A 16,739-nucleotide genomic window follows, 5' to 3' on the forward strand; every position below is an offset into this window, starting at 1 on the left:
GGGGCGGGTTCCACTTCTCAATCCCTGCCAGGACAAGCCACCAGTACGGAGCAATAAAGCATTATAACGTTGGTGTTACTCTCTAGCAGTTCACTCAGCTATGCCCAGGAGCACTGCTAATAGATCCCCATGGAAATGAATCCAGTGGGGTTATAGGTAGACCCTTCAGTGCTCTCCCAGCTAGGAAAGCCAGGGGGACACAAACCTTTCCAAAATCAAGGCCTGTATCCATATTTGGCTTGAATTAAAGTGAATTCTGAACAATGGCATACTTTTGTCAATTAGTCTCTAAGCCCAGATTTATTGCTTCAGTCGTTTATTACTTCATTCAGTTGGTTCTTGGCTAACACACGAATTTAAACCAGCAATGTATCCAGTTCACAGAAAGCATCTGTGAGATTCTGGGATGCCAAGTCAGCTCACCCGAAGGCAGAGACAGACAAGCTGTCCGTGGCCACCATCCAGACAGAGAGGCGTTTTAGTCCTATTTGTGACAAGACATTTTTCAGACCCATGGCCTAACACCCTACATTAATTCCTTTGTGCGCATGCACACCAAATCCAAGCTACTAAAATGATCAGACTGCAAATTTCAAAATTAATTCAAGCCCCAAGAACACAATCAAAATGAAAATTCTGACGTGCTTTGGGCAACTTTTCCCAGGAAAAAAAGACCTGACCCATTTTACCTTGCTAAATAAAGTGGGAAGGGAGAAAACATTTACATATTTATCAAAAGGATTATTTGTTGTTTAGAGACTTTGTACACACAGCAAGGTGCCTTTACATTAAAGGCTGGGGTTTTTAACAGAATGAATGAGGAGGAGTCACAGCCAGATGGGCTCAGGGGCGGCTGCATCCCTGCCCTGCGGGTACCCCCACTGGTGTGCTCGGGCAGAGCCTCTGGTGCCATCGCCACGGCCCCTCACAGGGCTACTCACAACATATACGTGATGACGCCTACACTCCACATGTCTGTTGGGTAGGAAACAAAGTCATAGTTCACCACTTCAGGAGCCAAGAACTCTGGAGTTCCAAAATTAACCTTCAGCTTCTCACGAGGTTTGTACCTTTACAGGAAAGAGAGAGACATCACTGCTGGGAACACATCTCACGTTTGTAAAAACCAAGGCATGGCTTTACATGGAGTTACATCTGTGTATACACAGAACAAACCATCAGAGCATTGCTTTTATGTGTCTATTTCCTGGAATATATTGTTTTCAAAACTGCTTTAGCAGAATTTTGCATCTTTACCCTCCCAACTTAAAAAAAAAAACAAAACAAAACAAAACTCAATGTATCCATTTCTGTTTTCATAAAATACTTCTAAAAGTCCTTGGACAGATACACACACACAGAGGTACATATATGCATGAATGTACCAGATTTTGGCTTAACAAAAGCCTCAAAGGGTTTACAAGAAAGAGAAATTTTGGTGGTTTACTGTTATACTAAGAAGAGTCATTCCTTTTTATTCTAAGGGAATTGACTCATGCTCCCATAGCTTTCCGTTAACAAACTTGTGTGAACAAAGTAAAAGAATGGAGAAGAGTCCATATTTCTTCTTTCACATGGGATGGCTCAAACATATTTGGGTTTTTTTCCCCTCCCCTTCAATCAACTTCTCTACATAGAGTTTAGCAGATAATTTCCACAACTTAAACCTGCACAGTAAAACCCAGCAGTCAAGAAGTCTCTGAGAGCCTTCATAGAGTCCCCAGAGTAAAAGCTTACAGGGGGAATAATTTTGAGATAATTAGAACAGTAGTGCAGCTTTATCCAACAGAAACGTTATTTGGAAAAAGTAATTAGATAATAATGCACTCAGCAGAAAACTCATGCCAGCAGCAGCATACCGCTTAGCTCATTCACATAGCAGAATTACTTTGGAGCCATCAAAATACATTAAAACCCCCCCAAAAACTACCAAAAATATGTCAGAGGGTTGTGGGTTTCTTTTGGTTTGGGGTTTTGTTTGTTTGTTTGTTTTTAATAAATTCATAAGTGAACTCTTACCTCCTTGCTAATCCAAAATCAATAATTTTAATCTGGTTTCCTGTGTGATTTACACATAGGATGTTTTCAGGCTGCAAAAAGAAAAGAGGGTATTTTGAGTTAAATGTATAACTGAGAGACAGATCTAGCAAAAGAGTATAAAAATCTCAGATATTTTAATCATAATTTTTACTATAATACTTTTCCTTCTATTCCTATCATGGGAGAGAAGGATTGGACTGGCATACTGAGCTAGTGAAAGGTTTGGGTTTGGACCTCCCATATAACTTCTGTTCCTGTACAACAGTATTCCTGTATTTCACCATAGGTAACAAACAGATTTTGAAATGGAAAGGCTCCCCGTGTAAAACAGTAGAGTCAGTCTGATGGTTGAGGCTTACCCACTGGATTTACTCCTTAAGTATAAAAGTAACTCCATAAAAACCAACAAGAAACATGTCAAATGCATTATTTGGTTTGCCCATGAAGGCAAAAATAATATTTTTCAAGGCAGGGACAGGGGGGACGATGGTGCCCAAATTTATCATAACTGCCAAACGGTCTACAGGCCAACCAGGTCTAGTATCATTTGTGTAATGCACTGTATAAACAATCAGGGGAAAAAAAACTGTTGGTTTTTCTGTTGAAAAAGATCAGTTATTAAGGGGCTATTAGGAAAACATGGTCAATTTACTGCAGTTCAGTTCCAGGCAGAAAAAAGTACAAACGATAGGAAGACGACTGAAGAGGTATTTGACCCCAGTTAGAAGGCGGGGGGCAGGGGGTGTGGGGGGAAGACTGGAGGCACTTCTAACCAAAGAGGGGGTTGGGTGGGGTTTCTTATTAACGACAAGGCACTGTTTAATTCCACACAGAATGAAAAGCTTCTGATTTAAGACAGGCAAAAGCACAGAACCCTGCTCGTTTCACTATTCCAAGCAAGCTACCGAATAGACATGGAAAAAAAAGTAATGCATCTCTGGAGCTCCATTCATTGTGACTATTGAATTAAGTCTATTCCTTTATGGCATAAATCCATAAAATGAGAAATTACTCTTGTCATTAGAGACTCTCTGGTGGTACAAACCACAGCATCACTAAAGAGAGGAGAGTATGAACTACTGACCTTCAGATCTAAATGGAGTATATAGTGCTGGTGCAAGTAGTGGACTCCTTCACAGATCTGTTTGGTAAATAGGATTGCATCCAGCTCCGTTAGACTGTAGTTTTCATCTGTGATCCGGTCAAATAATTCACCACCATCAAGACTAAAATTTTGACGTAGAAAAGTGTTAAAAATCCTAAAATTCCCCATTAGCTCTATTTATTTCCAAGCTGGGGACTTAGGCAATGGTCGTAACAACACATCCAGTATAAAGCATGTCAATAATCTCAATGACTTCAAAAAACTTATTTCTGAGTGTGAAATTAAGTATCAATCTAAAAACAAAAATGGAAAAGTTGTCACTAACATTTTTGGGGGATGCCATTTGTTTAAACTGTAATCTTCCCAAATATGTAAATTTTAACCTGAAGAAATTACCTTTAAAACTTTTTTTTCCCCTCCAAAAGTGAAATCAACTCTCTCTTAGGCTGGGAAACCACCCAAGTCTTCTTCACCCCTCAGAATTATCATTCCCAATTTCCTTTAGTCACCTGAGAAATCCCAAACATCTGACAATTCCTGAAATCATTTAAACTTACTATTCCATGATCAGAGTGATATTATTTTTGGCTTCAAAAGCATCATAAAGCTGGATCAGATTCACATGATTTAATTGGTTCATGACGTTAATTTCATTTTTTACTTCCTCCTGAAAAATAACAAATTAACAAAAAATGAGCAAAATGTGCTCCTTAAATTCCAACATATTCAAATGCAATTGTTCGTAGATAACAGCTACACCACAGGTCTCATGTGGACAGAAGGTTTAATCACAAATGTGGGAGATGACAAACATTCATGCAAAGACCAAGCTGTGACAGATTTTACAATATTTGATACCACTCAATGACAAGGTGCCTCTTGTGGGCTGATTCAGGGCGGTGGCGTTAAGGTGCTCGCAATAGGGCCAGGCTCAGCGCCTGCTCACGTGGGTTCACAGCAACACAGCTACCTTCTCTTTTGCTCCTTTCACTTTTATGATCTTGGCTGCCAGGTTGAGACCAGTCGATATTTCTGTGCACTTGTGAACTTGCCCAAAACGCCCCCTGTTGATACCAAGGAAAAGATGGGAAACGGGCTCAGCACAGCTCACCACGGAGACTTTTCATACAACTATTCTTACCGTTGATTAAAAATAGCACAGTACAAAGTGAACAGAATCAGGTGGCCAGCAGCATGAATCTCCTCTTTCTCTCAGCTTATGAAGGATTAGTTTTATCTTTCCAGCCAGCTGTCCAATGCTTACATTAAAATATTATGCCCCCTTCATATTACTACATTTCACTGCGGTATGACGACCTGATGATATTCTTTTTCAGTTCTGTAACTGTACCCGCTTGCTGTCCTTCAGTGATGCGTTCGTGGGTATATTAACAAGGATATTTCTGTCCTGATCTCATAACTTTTTAAGTGACTATAAGACCAGTAACTGTAGCCACTCCACAGACTGCATTTCTCGTGTGCTGTAAATTCTCCCCCATGTCACCCAGAGACATTAATGCCCCTGGGGATGATTTCTAAACACCATCTTCTCTGCTCTTGCATCATCAGGCTTATACTTATTAAGCCATATTTGTACTTGGATCAAACTGTAAATCAAACCTTCTTGTCAGATGAGTAGGGATATGAGAATACAAAAGCTAAAGCAGCTGCAGACTTCCTGTGAGTGAAAAACTAAATGTAAGGTCAAAATAATTATAACTTCTCCCTTAGTTTTCTTTAACGTGCAGTCCAGCACGGAAAAAAGATTTTGGAAGCCACCTGACCTAACGGGCTTTGCTGACTTCAAATGCTCTGGATCTGCCTGCCTGAAGGTTACAGGTTTTTCTCATGGCACCAGCTGTGGCCAGGATTATGATAACAAATGCAAAAAACAGTCATCCGAGATCACAGTCAGGCGTCTGAAAATGGAACTGGCGCAGAAACCGTCCATCTAAGGGACAGCCCCCCCACACATCACCAAATCAACAGAAGGTTGATACAAAGAGCCCAGCAACTATGATAGCCCAAAAGGTCTGACGGATGAGCCTGCTCACACTGCCTGCAATGGGCTGGTACATGCCTCACCCACGCACACCTTGGAGCCATCTGAAAACGATAACTCTAGCTCTCCAGCCAGCTGCATTTCTCCATGCCTTAGCCACCACCCGCAGTACAGCATCAGGGCCAGGGATACTCACCCCCCCAGCACCTCGTGATGACACACCGAGTAGCACATTGTCAGCTCTGTTTGCTTGACACTCACTATGCGGTGTTCGAAAGGAGCCGGAGGAGAAGGGCTGTCATCTAAAGAGGAGACAAGCTGGTCACTGAGATGTTTCTGCCACACCACTGCACGCAGTTCCACCTCCCTCACACCAACGATGTCAACCCACAGGACATGCACATCACCTTCTCATGTTTGTGAAGTGTAAGGAGAATTCTCAACTGCCTTCTGTGCTCCCAGTATCCACAGCTCCACAAAACCATACCCTTGTGCTCAGCCCGCCTTCATCAAGAGACGAGCCCAGTTTCTCAGACAGACATTGCTGGCGCAGAGGCAGGACCACAAACACGGACACACAGGTGGTTCCCCCCTCCCGTACCACATCCTTGGTGCTCCCGGGGCGGTGGGGCTCTGAGGGAGAAGCACCAGGGCCAACACAAAGGCCTGGACAAGCCGGCCTCCGGCTGCTGCCAGTGCGCTGCTCACGCAAACGCTCAAACCACGACTTTATATTAAAGTGTGCTGCCCTTTCTCCCGTCTTTTCTCTTTGCTTCATGTTCCTCTAAGACGCTATCATTTTTTCTTCTACTGGAATTCAGACAAGCACTGAAATATCTGGATAGCATTAAGCACGCAATTCCTTCACTATTTTTAGAGTGGCATGCAAGTAAAGTCACCATTGCATTTGCAGCTAGCTGTAAGAAGGGAGGTGCTGAAAATACCCAAAATCTCTCTGTTACTTCAAGTGAGGGACTTCTACTGCTAACAGCCTTTTACAGATGAAGAATAAAGGCACAGAACTGAGAACAGGATCCCACTTCCTAAATCTCAACCCTGTTTTTTTTTAAAACAGTAAACCCACTGGACACCTTTAGCAAAAACATCTTAGTTTACGCGTTAACAGAAGAGGTCACCTGAAAAAAATACCTAGAAGTTTGAAGGAATTACACTGGATCTTCTTTCAATCATTATTTGGCAGCTGAAAAGACCAGCACAAATATACAGCACTGATAAACGATGACAGTTACTGGTAAAATCAGGAATTTCTCCTAGCAGCAAGACTTTTGCAGATAACGTCCAAGTTAAAGCTGCAAACATTAACATTACAACTATTAAGCTCAATCAGTTCCTGAGAAGCTACAACAGTTAACCATGATACACTTAACATCCAAGTTTTTCTAAGGTAATGCTTCCATAAACCCACTTTTGCTGTCCCCCACGCAAACCAATTTTACAATTAATCTCCAGATATCCTAGGCTGCAATTTAACACACATTCAACTCATCTCCAGCCACTGCTGAGAAAGCCAGATCCAGGTCAGGACATCTGCCCGTGTACGTACTTTCTGGGACATACAAATATCTGTGCTGCCAGGAGAGATTGCTCCCTGAAATGATGCAATCCGCTGTTCACATGGTAACCAAGAAGAGATCTATGGCCAACACCACAACAGGGACCACAGCAAGATACTCCTCCTGCAATATTTCGCTGCTCCCTGCACCTCCAGTCCACAGCTGCTAAAGCATACCCGGTTTGCATACTCTACCTTAAGGAACAAATGCTTAATCTAACAAAAATGGATTTTTTTCAAAATTACTCATGCTTCGCCCCATTTTATTTTAAAGGAACTTTTTTTCCCAAAAATTACTATTAAAAGAATTTGTACGAATGTTAACTCACTTGTTATTTATATAGTAAAAGGCACCCATGGCATTTAGGTAAACGCTCTTGAACTGCAAGACATTAGTCGACTGAGCACTGTTCCAAATATTATTGTATATATTATATTTATATTGTGTATATTGTATATAACACACACAGGTAGCACAAAAATCTCAGTGTAAAAGTTTCCAAGAGTAACCGCAAGCAACTTACCAATGATCATTTCATCCTCCACGGGAAGCTCTTTGCTAGATTCCAATGACCTGGCCTCCTCTGGTGCCGTTCCTGCACACTGACAGGCATCATTTTCACCTCCCCCTGAAGATGCAGACTCAGATTCTCTCCTCTCAGAACTGGCATCCCTCAGGGATTCTTCTGCTTTTGCTGTTTCTTGATGGATTTTCACTTCTACTCCCGGATCTTTCGTAGGCTCCTTTGCAGAGGTATTCTGTGAGGTCACAGCCTTGCATTTTAAATCCAATTTCTCTTCAGCCTTTTTGCCTGGTTTGGGCTTGCTCAGCAATGGCTGTTGCTTCCTTGTTTGAGGTGCAAGTTCATTTTGCTTATCGTCCCCTTTCACTTCTTGGCTTGGCTCAGTGCTGACGTTTTTAGGACTCTGTTGAAGTTTTAGTTTGTCATGCAGCTGTTTGACTCCTTCCACTTCTGCTGGGGTGGAGGATGGAGATTTTAATTTGCGACTTTTACCGCTGTCATCACCTAAGTTTCCTTCCTTGGTCATCTCAATGTTTTCTTTCATTTCAGTCATATGTACATTGATGGATATCCTGCAGAGCAAACAGTTGACATTTTATGCAGACGGCTTGCCTTGCTTTTGTAACTTTGTGTGGGAAGAAAAAATTATAAACTTCTGAAACCACAGATTTCTACAGTATTGAAGAAATCTAACCATATCAATCCTCTGAGGAAATACTCACAGCACTAAGGGAAGAGCACCAAAAAACACACTGATGCTTTTTCTGTGCATATGCCTGCCTTCTGCTGAATACAATGTCTCACACTGCAAAGTGATAATCCCACATTTTAAAGCTTACTTACTTTTTGCAACTATTACAGTTGGTCTAATAAATACCACCCATCTGGACAGAGAGGGGTTAGTGACTGCCTTCACAAATCACTGCCTGATTATCTACATGTCTGACTGCTCACATGGTTCTACGAATCCAAAGGTTTGCATCCATCCCACCCCTCTTCCAGCTGGCTGACTTGCACACTCCAACATCTGTGTGTGTCTTCTGATGGGACAGCATTCTTTCCACAGCTTTCTTTTAAAACTGTAACTTTCATAAACTTTCTCACTCCGTATGGCATTCTAGCTACTGGAAAAGTTTAATATTTTTTTTTTCTTCTTCTTGTGTTGCCTAAAAAGAATAGGGGTTAAAACCATTTCTCTATGCTCCTAAAATCCATCAAAGACATTAATATGATGATTTTTGAGTCAACTGTTACTGCTCCAACTGTCATGAGCACAGAGCCCAATTTCAGTAAGGCTGAACTGCAACTTGGGAAGTTGTAAAGTAGATTTTATACAACAGCACATAAAGAAAATTCCTGACGTCTACGAGAGAATGTACTCCATTTTCTCAAAAGTTATTGCCTCTTTCAGCGGAGTGACCTTACCATTTTCAGCACCTTTACCACCCCTGCGTTGTGCTGTGAATCTCAGCCGCACTGGAGGGACAGGGCAGCTGAGCACAGCTCTGAGCAAACACTCCCACTGCTATCTAGACAGCCTGAGCTGGGCAGGACTCTTGGGCGTTTCTCCAAGCAGGGGAACACAATGTTCTTTTGACACTTCTGTGTGGGCTTACAGACTTCATCCTAAATTGCATTCATTTTAGAGATGCATTCACCACCCTCATGTGACTTCCCACCCAAAAGCGTAACAGGTAAAGGCTGCAGCTTCCCCTGGGGTTTACTCTGGTCTCTGCCTTCCAGTGACCTGGCAGCCTCCCTCCTCCCCAAACGAAAGTCTTCAGGGCACACACACCCCCATCCAGAGTTCATTCACTTTTTTTTTTTAAAGAGTCCCATAATTCCAGCAGACACTTACTTACATTACCCATGCAGATTTAAGAGTCCACCCTATATTCACAAATACCGCTACAAATTCAAAGTTTTCAAACCAGAGTACACATACACAACAGAAGCGTCATGTTCTTGTCCAGGTTTTAGACACCAATTTGTACACATGAACAACGGGGAAATCCCACACACAGAGTAACATACATATATATGTATGTGTGTGTGTCTATCGCCCATACATACACACATACATAAACAACTTTATATCCACCAGCCCAGACAGAGAAGGCATGGCAGCTAGAATTTGCCACAGAATGTCCATCTGTTGGGGTTTGGTGGGTAGGGTTTTTTTTGGTTGTGGGCATTTGTTGTTTTATGTTGTGTGGGGTTTTTTTACATGTAAATAAATTGAATTAAAATCAAATCCTAAATATATAATTCAAAAGGAAATGGATTATGAAAGACATATTATAAAACACCTCTATGAGGAAAAGATGAGGCTAACAGAGATTAATAAATGAACAATCTGGTCATATCTTGAGGTGACCAAGGCATGAAAAACCCCACAAAACCATGGAGGATAGCAAATGAAACAAGTTGTTTGGTTTTGTCATATATTAGTAAAGATCTCAGATTCCTTTCACCCCCAGGGTTATAGAAACAGAGGAGTTGGAAAGGAGTGAGTGGTTTATAAATGTCCAACTACTTGAGCTATACTGGGGTGGTCACCTTCCTATCTCTAATGCACAAAAGCCTTAATCATATAAAAAATCTCCCATACACCCAGCCCTCCAGCTCCTTGGCTTCACAGAGATTTACACAGGGCCCTTGCTGCTTTCAGGTTTTTGCCTTAACCCTTTGTAAGGTCCCACCACCCCTATCCTCGCATGGCTGGTTCTTCCCCTGGCTCATGCCTCAGCAGGAGCTGCCTCCTTTACTGACCTGCCCTTCCTTTTTTTCCTTCTAACACATGAAATGGTTTCAGATCACACAGAAAGCCACCAACAAGGCCATTACCTGGTATGTGTCACTTCACACCCTGTGTCAGATATAGCCCGGGATGTGGAGGGCACAGCTTCCCTGGATGCCACACTCGACAATGGAGGTTTGTTTTCATTCTCTCCGAGTTTCTGATGAACAAGCTGCTTGTGGCACTCATCTAGGCGTGGGGCTCTGTCCGTATCGTGTGCTTTAGCAGGAACATTTTGGTTGCCTACATGATCTTGATTTACGAAGGGAAGACCGTTGTGTTGATTCAAAGCTTTGACACCAACGTCCTTTTGCTGTTGACAGCTCTTGGAGCTGTGTGTTTTGCCAGCACCTTCTACTGCTTGCTGCTGCGCCGTCCTCTCTTTAACTTGGGGTTTGGAGTCAGCTTTGTGGGCTACAGCTCCAGCAGCAATCACCTTCTCACATGCTCCTTTGCTTGCATCCAGCTTTTTCCCACATTTTGTCTCTGAATAAAATAAGCCATTAATAAACCATCCTTGAAAAAAGCGACAGCAAAACAGAGAGAAAATAAAGCAACCCACCATTCAAAATAACCCGTGAAGTTACATACATCTGAAAAGGCAGCAAGAAACCCCCTGGAAGGTTTAAAATCTTTACACCAGCAGGCTTGAGACAGCCATTACCAGTGCCCGTGGCTTAACCAGAGGTTTAACTGCTCTGCTGGCTTTCCAGCAGTGTTACAGATTGAACCTGCATTTCCATAAAGCAAACAAAAAAACCCTGCAAGGCTCAAGCTTACTACATCTACAATCGGAAATGACTCTGTGTACAAATGTAAGTGGCAGTTCAGGCACGGCAGACCGTCCAGGACGCTCCTGAACCCCACACCCCCTCTGCCCGACCAGAGGGGCAGAGACATGCTGCACACCATGCCAAGGGACACTGGGGCTTGAGACGGTGCCTCTTGCATTTTCCACAAAAGGACAAGAAGCTCCTTCAGCCCCTTCTGGTGACAACGGCTGAGAATATGAACAGTGGAAATGTCCAGGGTAACTTCTTTGGGGACTCAGCACGCACAGGTCACTAGCAGCCAAGGCGAGCTCACAACCCTGTGCAGCCTGTGAGTCAGAATTGTGACCATCTGCTTTATTCCTGTCAATTCCTAAATGATGAAGCTAAAAAGGGGATTGCCCATGATTTAAAGGATTCACTGACAATTTGTGAAGACAAGAGCATGACAGGGCCTGCTCAACATCACATTCACCCCTGCTGCAGCTCCACAGGCATTAATAGTGGATACAGCAGGGCAAAGCTCTGACAGATGCAGCCTAAATAGGAACCTAGCTCTGACATGGCAGTGAAGCTTGCTGATCAAAAAGAGATATTCCCAATGTCAACATGTCCCTTTTTCAGAGAGCAGGGGGAGGAGGGAGGGCTGGTTCAGATACGTTAAGGGAAAAGAATTTATTAGGTTTGTTATGTGATATTGCCACTACCATTGTGGTATCTCCGAACAAGTCTTGCTCTCTTAATTCAGCTCAGTGTAATTCCAAAGCAAAAAAAACCTGTGCAGCCAAAGGTGCTGCTTTTAGTTTCTTGATCTCCTAGCACGTTGTGGAGTTTGATCCAGGGGACAGCTCATCTTGCAGAGGAGGTGGGAACAACGGTATTTTCCCAGTACTGGTGGACAAAGTTACTCAGTTACATTTGAGTAATTCAGGTAGTGGGAAATAGCAGGCTATTAATTTCCAGTTTGTCTGCTTCACATTCTGGAGTCAAAGCTGTAGCATGACTGGAGTGATACATACCTTCCAGAGGCTTCTTGCTTTCAGTTTGGGTTCCTCTGTTGCTGAGCACATGCTTAGGCTTTGCACCACTCTCCTCGGGCTTATCTTTGGCCTAAAAATGAGGGGAACACACAAATAACAGTTATGGCCAAGAATGTTTATTTCCCACTAGGTTCCTCCAACTGTGTACATATTCAGACTCTGTAAAATGGACACTAACACCTCTGATCTGATTTTGTAGTTACTGCTGTGTTTACTCCCTTCTTCCAATCTCTCCCTGCTTTTGCAGGCAAGCAAAAGGCATACTCCTAAAACGAGATGACACAGAATAATACATTAGCTCACTGCCTTCCAAAATTTTGCCTGTCAGAGATTTTGCCTCCTGTCATGTTTACTCATATTGATTAACAACCATGACATGTGAAACATAAGAAAAATAAATAATACTGTATTTCTGTTGCTTTTTGGCTGGAGACTGAAAGATAAGCAATGTCTCTAAAGAGACTGTTAATATATTTGTCTCAAGGCATCTAAAGCTTTATGATCTGAGCTATGACAGAGGTGATATGAAGAAAGAGCCTCTAGCTTTATGGTAACTCTTGTGTATGTACTTCACATTACACGTGTCACCTTCAGCCTGGGTAAACACGGACTTACTGTCTTTCAGAAGCAGATTTTTATTTTTAAGGAAATTTCTTCCTCTGATTAAGAAAGCACAAAGGAGGGATATTTTGTAATAGCACCACAAAACACTTCACACAGCAATACATTTGAAATCAAACTAAAACTAAATAATATTTATCAAAAAGCATTACACAAAAATAGGAAAAGACGTAACATATTTCTTCATTGACATATAGTTAAATCTACTGACAAGCGGCCTCCTATCCTTATTTGTACAAGCCAATAAGCAACATTTAAAATAGTTCTGCAGATAACTCTGATTACAGTAGTGCGGCAAATCAGCCCCTTCATCTGTTAGTAAAAGCAGTTAAGGATTTCATGCTCCAAACATACAGATTCCAAAACAGAGCCCCCCAACTCCATCCCTTCCCAAAACCAAAACACACAAAGAGTAAAATTAGTAAAAAAAAATAAAATCATTACCATTTTTATTACAGCTCTAAGCAAACCTGCAACAATGACCAGGGGGAACATTATTCTTGCAAAATCCTACATGCAAAGAAAGCCTTGGATAGGTGACAGTTTAACGCTGGTGGGTTTTTCTGTCTGCTTGTTTTTTAAATAAGAAGTTAGAGGTTTGGATCCTATGAAGCTCAGTTCATAGTGTTTTATTAATTTGACTCCCACCCTACAAAACTTCTTCCATAAGCATTCCCATGTCATCCCTGGAATGCTGTCATACCATCAAACAGCTTCACCCAGAAATGAAACCATGCCCTCCCCGCTCCCATCCCCGTACTGAGGAACCACGCGCCGAGCCAGCGCCGCGATAAGCAGCACGCGGTTACAAAACAGCAAAGGCTGGAAAACAGAAACAAGCAGGTAGCAAATTCTTTTTGTGTGCAACCCCTGTGCAACTGTGGAGCTCTTTGGACATGTCTGCAGTGCTATCACAAAACAGGCTGCGAAAACAGAACAAAGTTAGCACATGGCTCAGCGCAGGCTGATTTGTTTTTAAATCCACCCGTGCCTTGCTCCACGTTACCCCCGCTAGGTCACGTACAGACGCTACCCCGCTAATTCAAGCCTAGTTCAAATATCACTCAGCAGCCTGTGATCAAAGTATAGGCATATCTTCAGGTCTTATAACTGACCTTACGCTCCAATTTCAAAAGCTGTTCATGACCAGAAACAAAAAAGGAGAACAGTGATGGTCAAAATGCAAAACTGGGGTTAGTCATAGACCCTTCCGCTTGCCCAACACACGCTGCCTGTTCTACAACCAAGGCAGCAGTCAGAGCCTGGGACAGGGATCTCAGCCCCATCCTAGTCCATCAGGTCACCAACAGGAGGTCATTTCACCTCTCAGTCCCCATCCATCTATCCACAAAACCTGGGTGAAGCTCTGACCTCCTCCGCTCCCCCATCTGCACACACCGATGGGGGGGCAGTGCATAGCCGCTAGCTGACCACTAATCCCCACAGTATGCCACAAGTCCATGTGAAACATTCCGCCAGTATCCCTCACATCACCTCCCTTTTTTTACATCCCTCTTTACTGCTCTTTTCACTTAGAAATTGACAATCTGGAAATTAAATTAGTTTATTATCTTCCTGCTCCTCTTCCCCTGGCCATTGGCAGCCTGTGCGCTGCCAGTTCAGTCCCAGGTGTGAACCCCACAAAGGGCTGGAACCGTCTCCAGCCACCCTGCAGGGACTGCAGGCGGTAACTTGGAACAGCGCAGCTTTAACCAAAACATATCAAATTTCTCAATTTCTCCAAAAATCTGTAGAACTGCAAGCAAGTACAAGCTTCATCCCTATCCAGAATTAAGATTGATACCTAATGTATGATTGATGGTTCTCAACACTAATGGAAACTCTATACATCTAACTCACTTGTCAGCCTTTGGCACTTAAAAAGGGAGACCAGGAGAACATTCAGAAAATCTGAAAAGGTATCCTAGCATCTAGCATTGCCCTGTTCTTGTAAAAGTTTAGGTGTACCTTCCACCAAAACATTTTACAGTTTTGCTGAAAACTATTTGGATTAAGATACAAACTGACATTTGTATTTGAGCTAAGTTCTCCTTACTGTAATCACACCTCTACATACAAAGAAATTCTTGGAATGAACAAACCCATTTCAACTCTTGCATTTTTTTCCCCCTTTCTTCCCCACTGTGGGATACAAGCCATAGTGAAAACTGAGAACTCCCATTAGCTGAAACCAATTCCAGATGTCTGTAACTTTTAAAAACAAGGTTAATTGATTCCAAAAGACCTTATCAACTACATGCCAGACTTGCCTGTTCCTGCCTCACTGTCCTCAATAATTAAGAAATGCTTAGCAATGATGTCTAGGAACTTGCAAACACAAGAACTATTTGATTTGAGGAGTGAACAAGGTTGATGGAGTTGATAAAGTTACAGCTTCATCATAAAGATGTAGCTAAAGACAACTTAGATGTCTAAGGACACATAAATCTGCTCAGTAATATGGCCATAAGTCAGCACAGGTTTTAGTAACTGGCAAAATAAAAGCTTCTTCCAACAAAAAATGCTTCCAGTATGCTAGCCATACTTTCCATTGCCGCCTCAGTCAGTCACTAATTTGAACGACATTGCTGATCTTCAAGCACTGGTAGAAGCGGAATTTTCCTTTCCATTAGCAATCTGCTCCTCATACGTGTTACCGGATTGCATGGCACACTTTGGGAACCTCAGACATGAGACTGTTTTGAGCCTCACAACTCCAAGGTCATAGCAGTATTTCAGCAATACTGAAAGGAAAACCTGAATTACACGTTATGCAAAAAATCAGCAGGAGAGCCTAAAGCTGTACTACATCATAAATAAAAACATGAAGAGAGTAAAACAAAACCAACCTCAACAAGGATTTCCAGCAGACTCCCCTTCTTCCAGGGCACAATGCCTTTAAGAATGAAGTCCACTACTTTAGAATTTTTTAATACTTCTCCCACAAATGTAATAACTTTATCCAGTGTATCAACCCTTTTCTCTATCTTTGTCAGCCTCTCCTTATGCTTCAAGGCATCTAGCTGGGCCGCTTTCATCAATTTCAACACTTCTGAGCAGATGCTCTGGATATCAGTCTGGTGAGTACTGTCCGGTACCTTTAGCCCTTTTTTCATTGCATCTGTCTCATCAGGAGCTGCTCGGGATATTGTTAGCTTGTTAATGCCTTTTTCTACATCATCAATGCCTTTGTTAACTCGCTGAAGTTTGCCTGTCAGATCTTCTTGGAAATGCAACAGTTTGTCCACCTTTTCATTCAAGAGACTCAGTTTTTTGTCCATCATACTTAAATGGTTCACTTTTGTAGGCTGTAACTTGGTCGGGGCATTTCCCTCTGCAAGGTCCAAGCTACCCGCAGACATTCTGTCCAGACAGCAGGATGTCAGATAGATTAGGTTGGCTTTTCATTAATAATAAATTAGAAAAATCAGGGTCTGAATGTTCATCTTCTTTAGCTATTCTTACACCAGACAACCTCAATTTATTGGAGTCGCTAGAGCATATCATGAGATAGCTACTGCACAAAAGATTTATTTCTGTGTTATCTATTTCTTACTGCGTGCTTTCAATGATGGAGGTAATTTGGCACCAGACTATATTTTCTTGGGCCTCCTTGACGTCACAAAGCCATTTAAAATTCTTTCTCGAGTGGCTGTTGATAGGCAAGCATCTTAACAATTGCCAATGCCTGCGCAGACCTCTGGAGGGAAAAGGGTTGTTTTTATGATCTGTTTTAGTTCTGTGATAATGAAAAGAACTTGCTAGAGTATTTCTGATCATTAAACAGGAAAAATATAAAAGCAAATTTGGTGGCCTGGTGCTAAGGCTTGAAAAAATTCAGCTTTGTAGCCTGGATGCAGAGCACCCAGCATAGACACAGGCTGTGCTCTTTAGGTTGGTTGGCACTTGAATTTAAAAATAGGGCACAATGACAAGGATCTGAAATACATATCTAGCACCAGCATGGCTTTGTCAACTGAAACTTCTAAAATTAAATCTTTCTCCCAGGCTATGAAAGTGAACAGAGGAAAAAAAAAAATCTTCATGAAGGCACAGCAGGATTAGTCCAACTATTAGCAACAAAATTATTAAATCATAAATCTTATTTAGAGGATTTGTTACTATCTTGCTTTCACTTCTGAATCACAGTGTGTCTACTACAAAAATTACAGCAGTCCCTACAGAACAGAAAGGTAGTCACTTCATACCTGCACAAGCCCCACTGCCACAGCTCTGAACACTTCAGAAACATTGATCAATGTGT

General features: G+C 42.2%; 1 protein-coding gene across 1 annotated transcript; it reads right to left on the reverse strand.

Annotated features, from left to right (window-relative positions):
* Positions 1–937: 937 nt before the first annotated feature.
* Positions 938–15,837, reverse strand: LOC104462897 (myosin light chain kinase 3-like). Its single transcript, XM_010075046.1, has 11 exons — positions 15,325–15,837; positions 11,834–11,924; positions 10,396–10,530; positions 10,092–10,296; positions 7,245–7,816; positions 5,344–5,449; positions 4,116–4,209; positions 3,703–3,812; positions 3,125–3,266; positions 2,020–2,090; positions 938–1,070 (listed from the first exon to the last, which is right to left on the reverse strand). Exons 1-11 carry the CDS (start codon positions 15,835–15,837, stop codon positions 938–940), a joined length of 2,172 nt encoding a protein of 723 aa, XP_010073348.1.
* Positions 15,838–16,739: the final 902 nt, after the last annotated feature.

This window comes from Pterocles gutturalis, unplaced genomic scaffold (assembly GCF_000699245.1).
Source record: "Pterocles gutturalis isolate BGI_N339 unplaced genomic scaffold, ASM69924v1 scaffold5297, whole genome shotgun sequence".
NCBI classification, from domain to species: Eukaryota; Metazoa; Chordata; class Aves; order Pterocliformes; family Pteroclidae; genus Pterocles; species Pterocles gutturalis.

Excerpts from the sequence above, each read along its gene's own strand:
- LOC104462897 (XM_010075046.1), bottom strand. The coding sequence starts at position 15,837 with ATGTCTGCGGGTAGCTTGGACCTTGCAGAGGGAAATGCCCCGACCAAG. Across the intron at positions 3,813-4,115 it reads TGAAAGGAGCAAAAGAGAAG|GAGGAAGTAAAAAATGAAAT; the intron begins GTAGCTGTGTTG and ends GTTATTTTTCAG. Across the intron at positions 3,267-3,702 it reads ATCACTCTGATCATGGAATA|TCTTGATGGTGGTGAATTAT; the intron begins GTAAGTTTAAAT and ends TCAAAATTTTAG.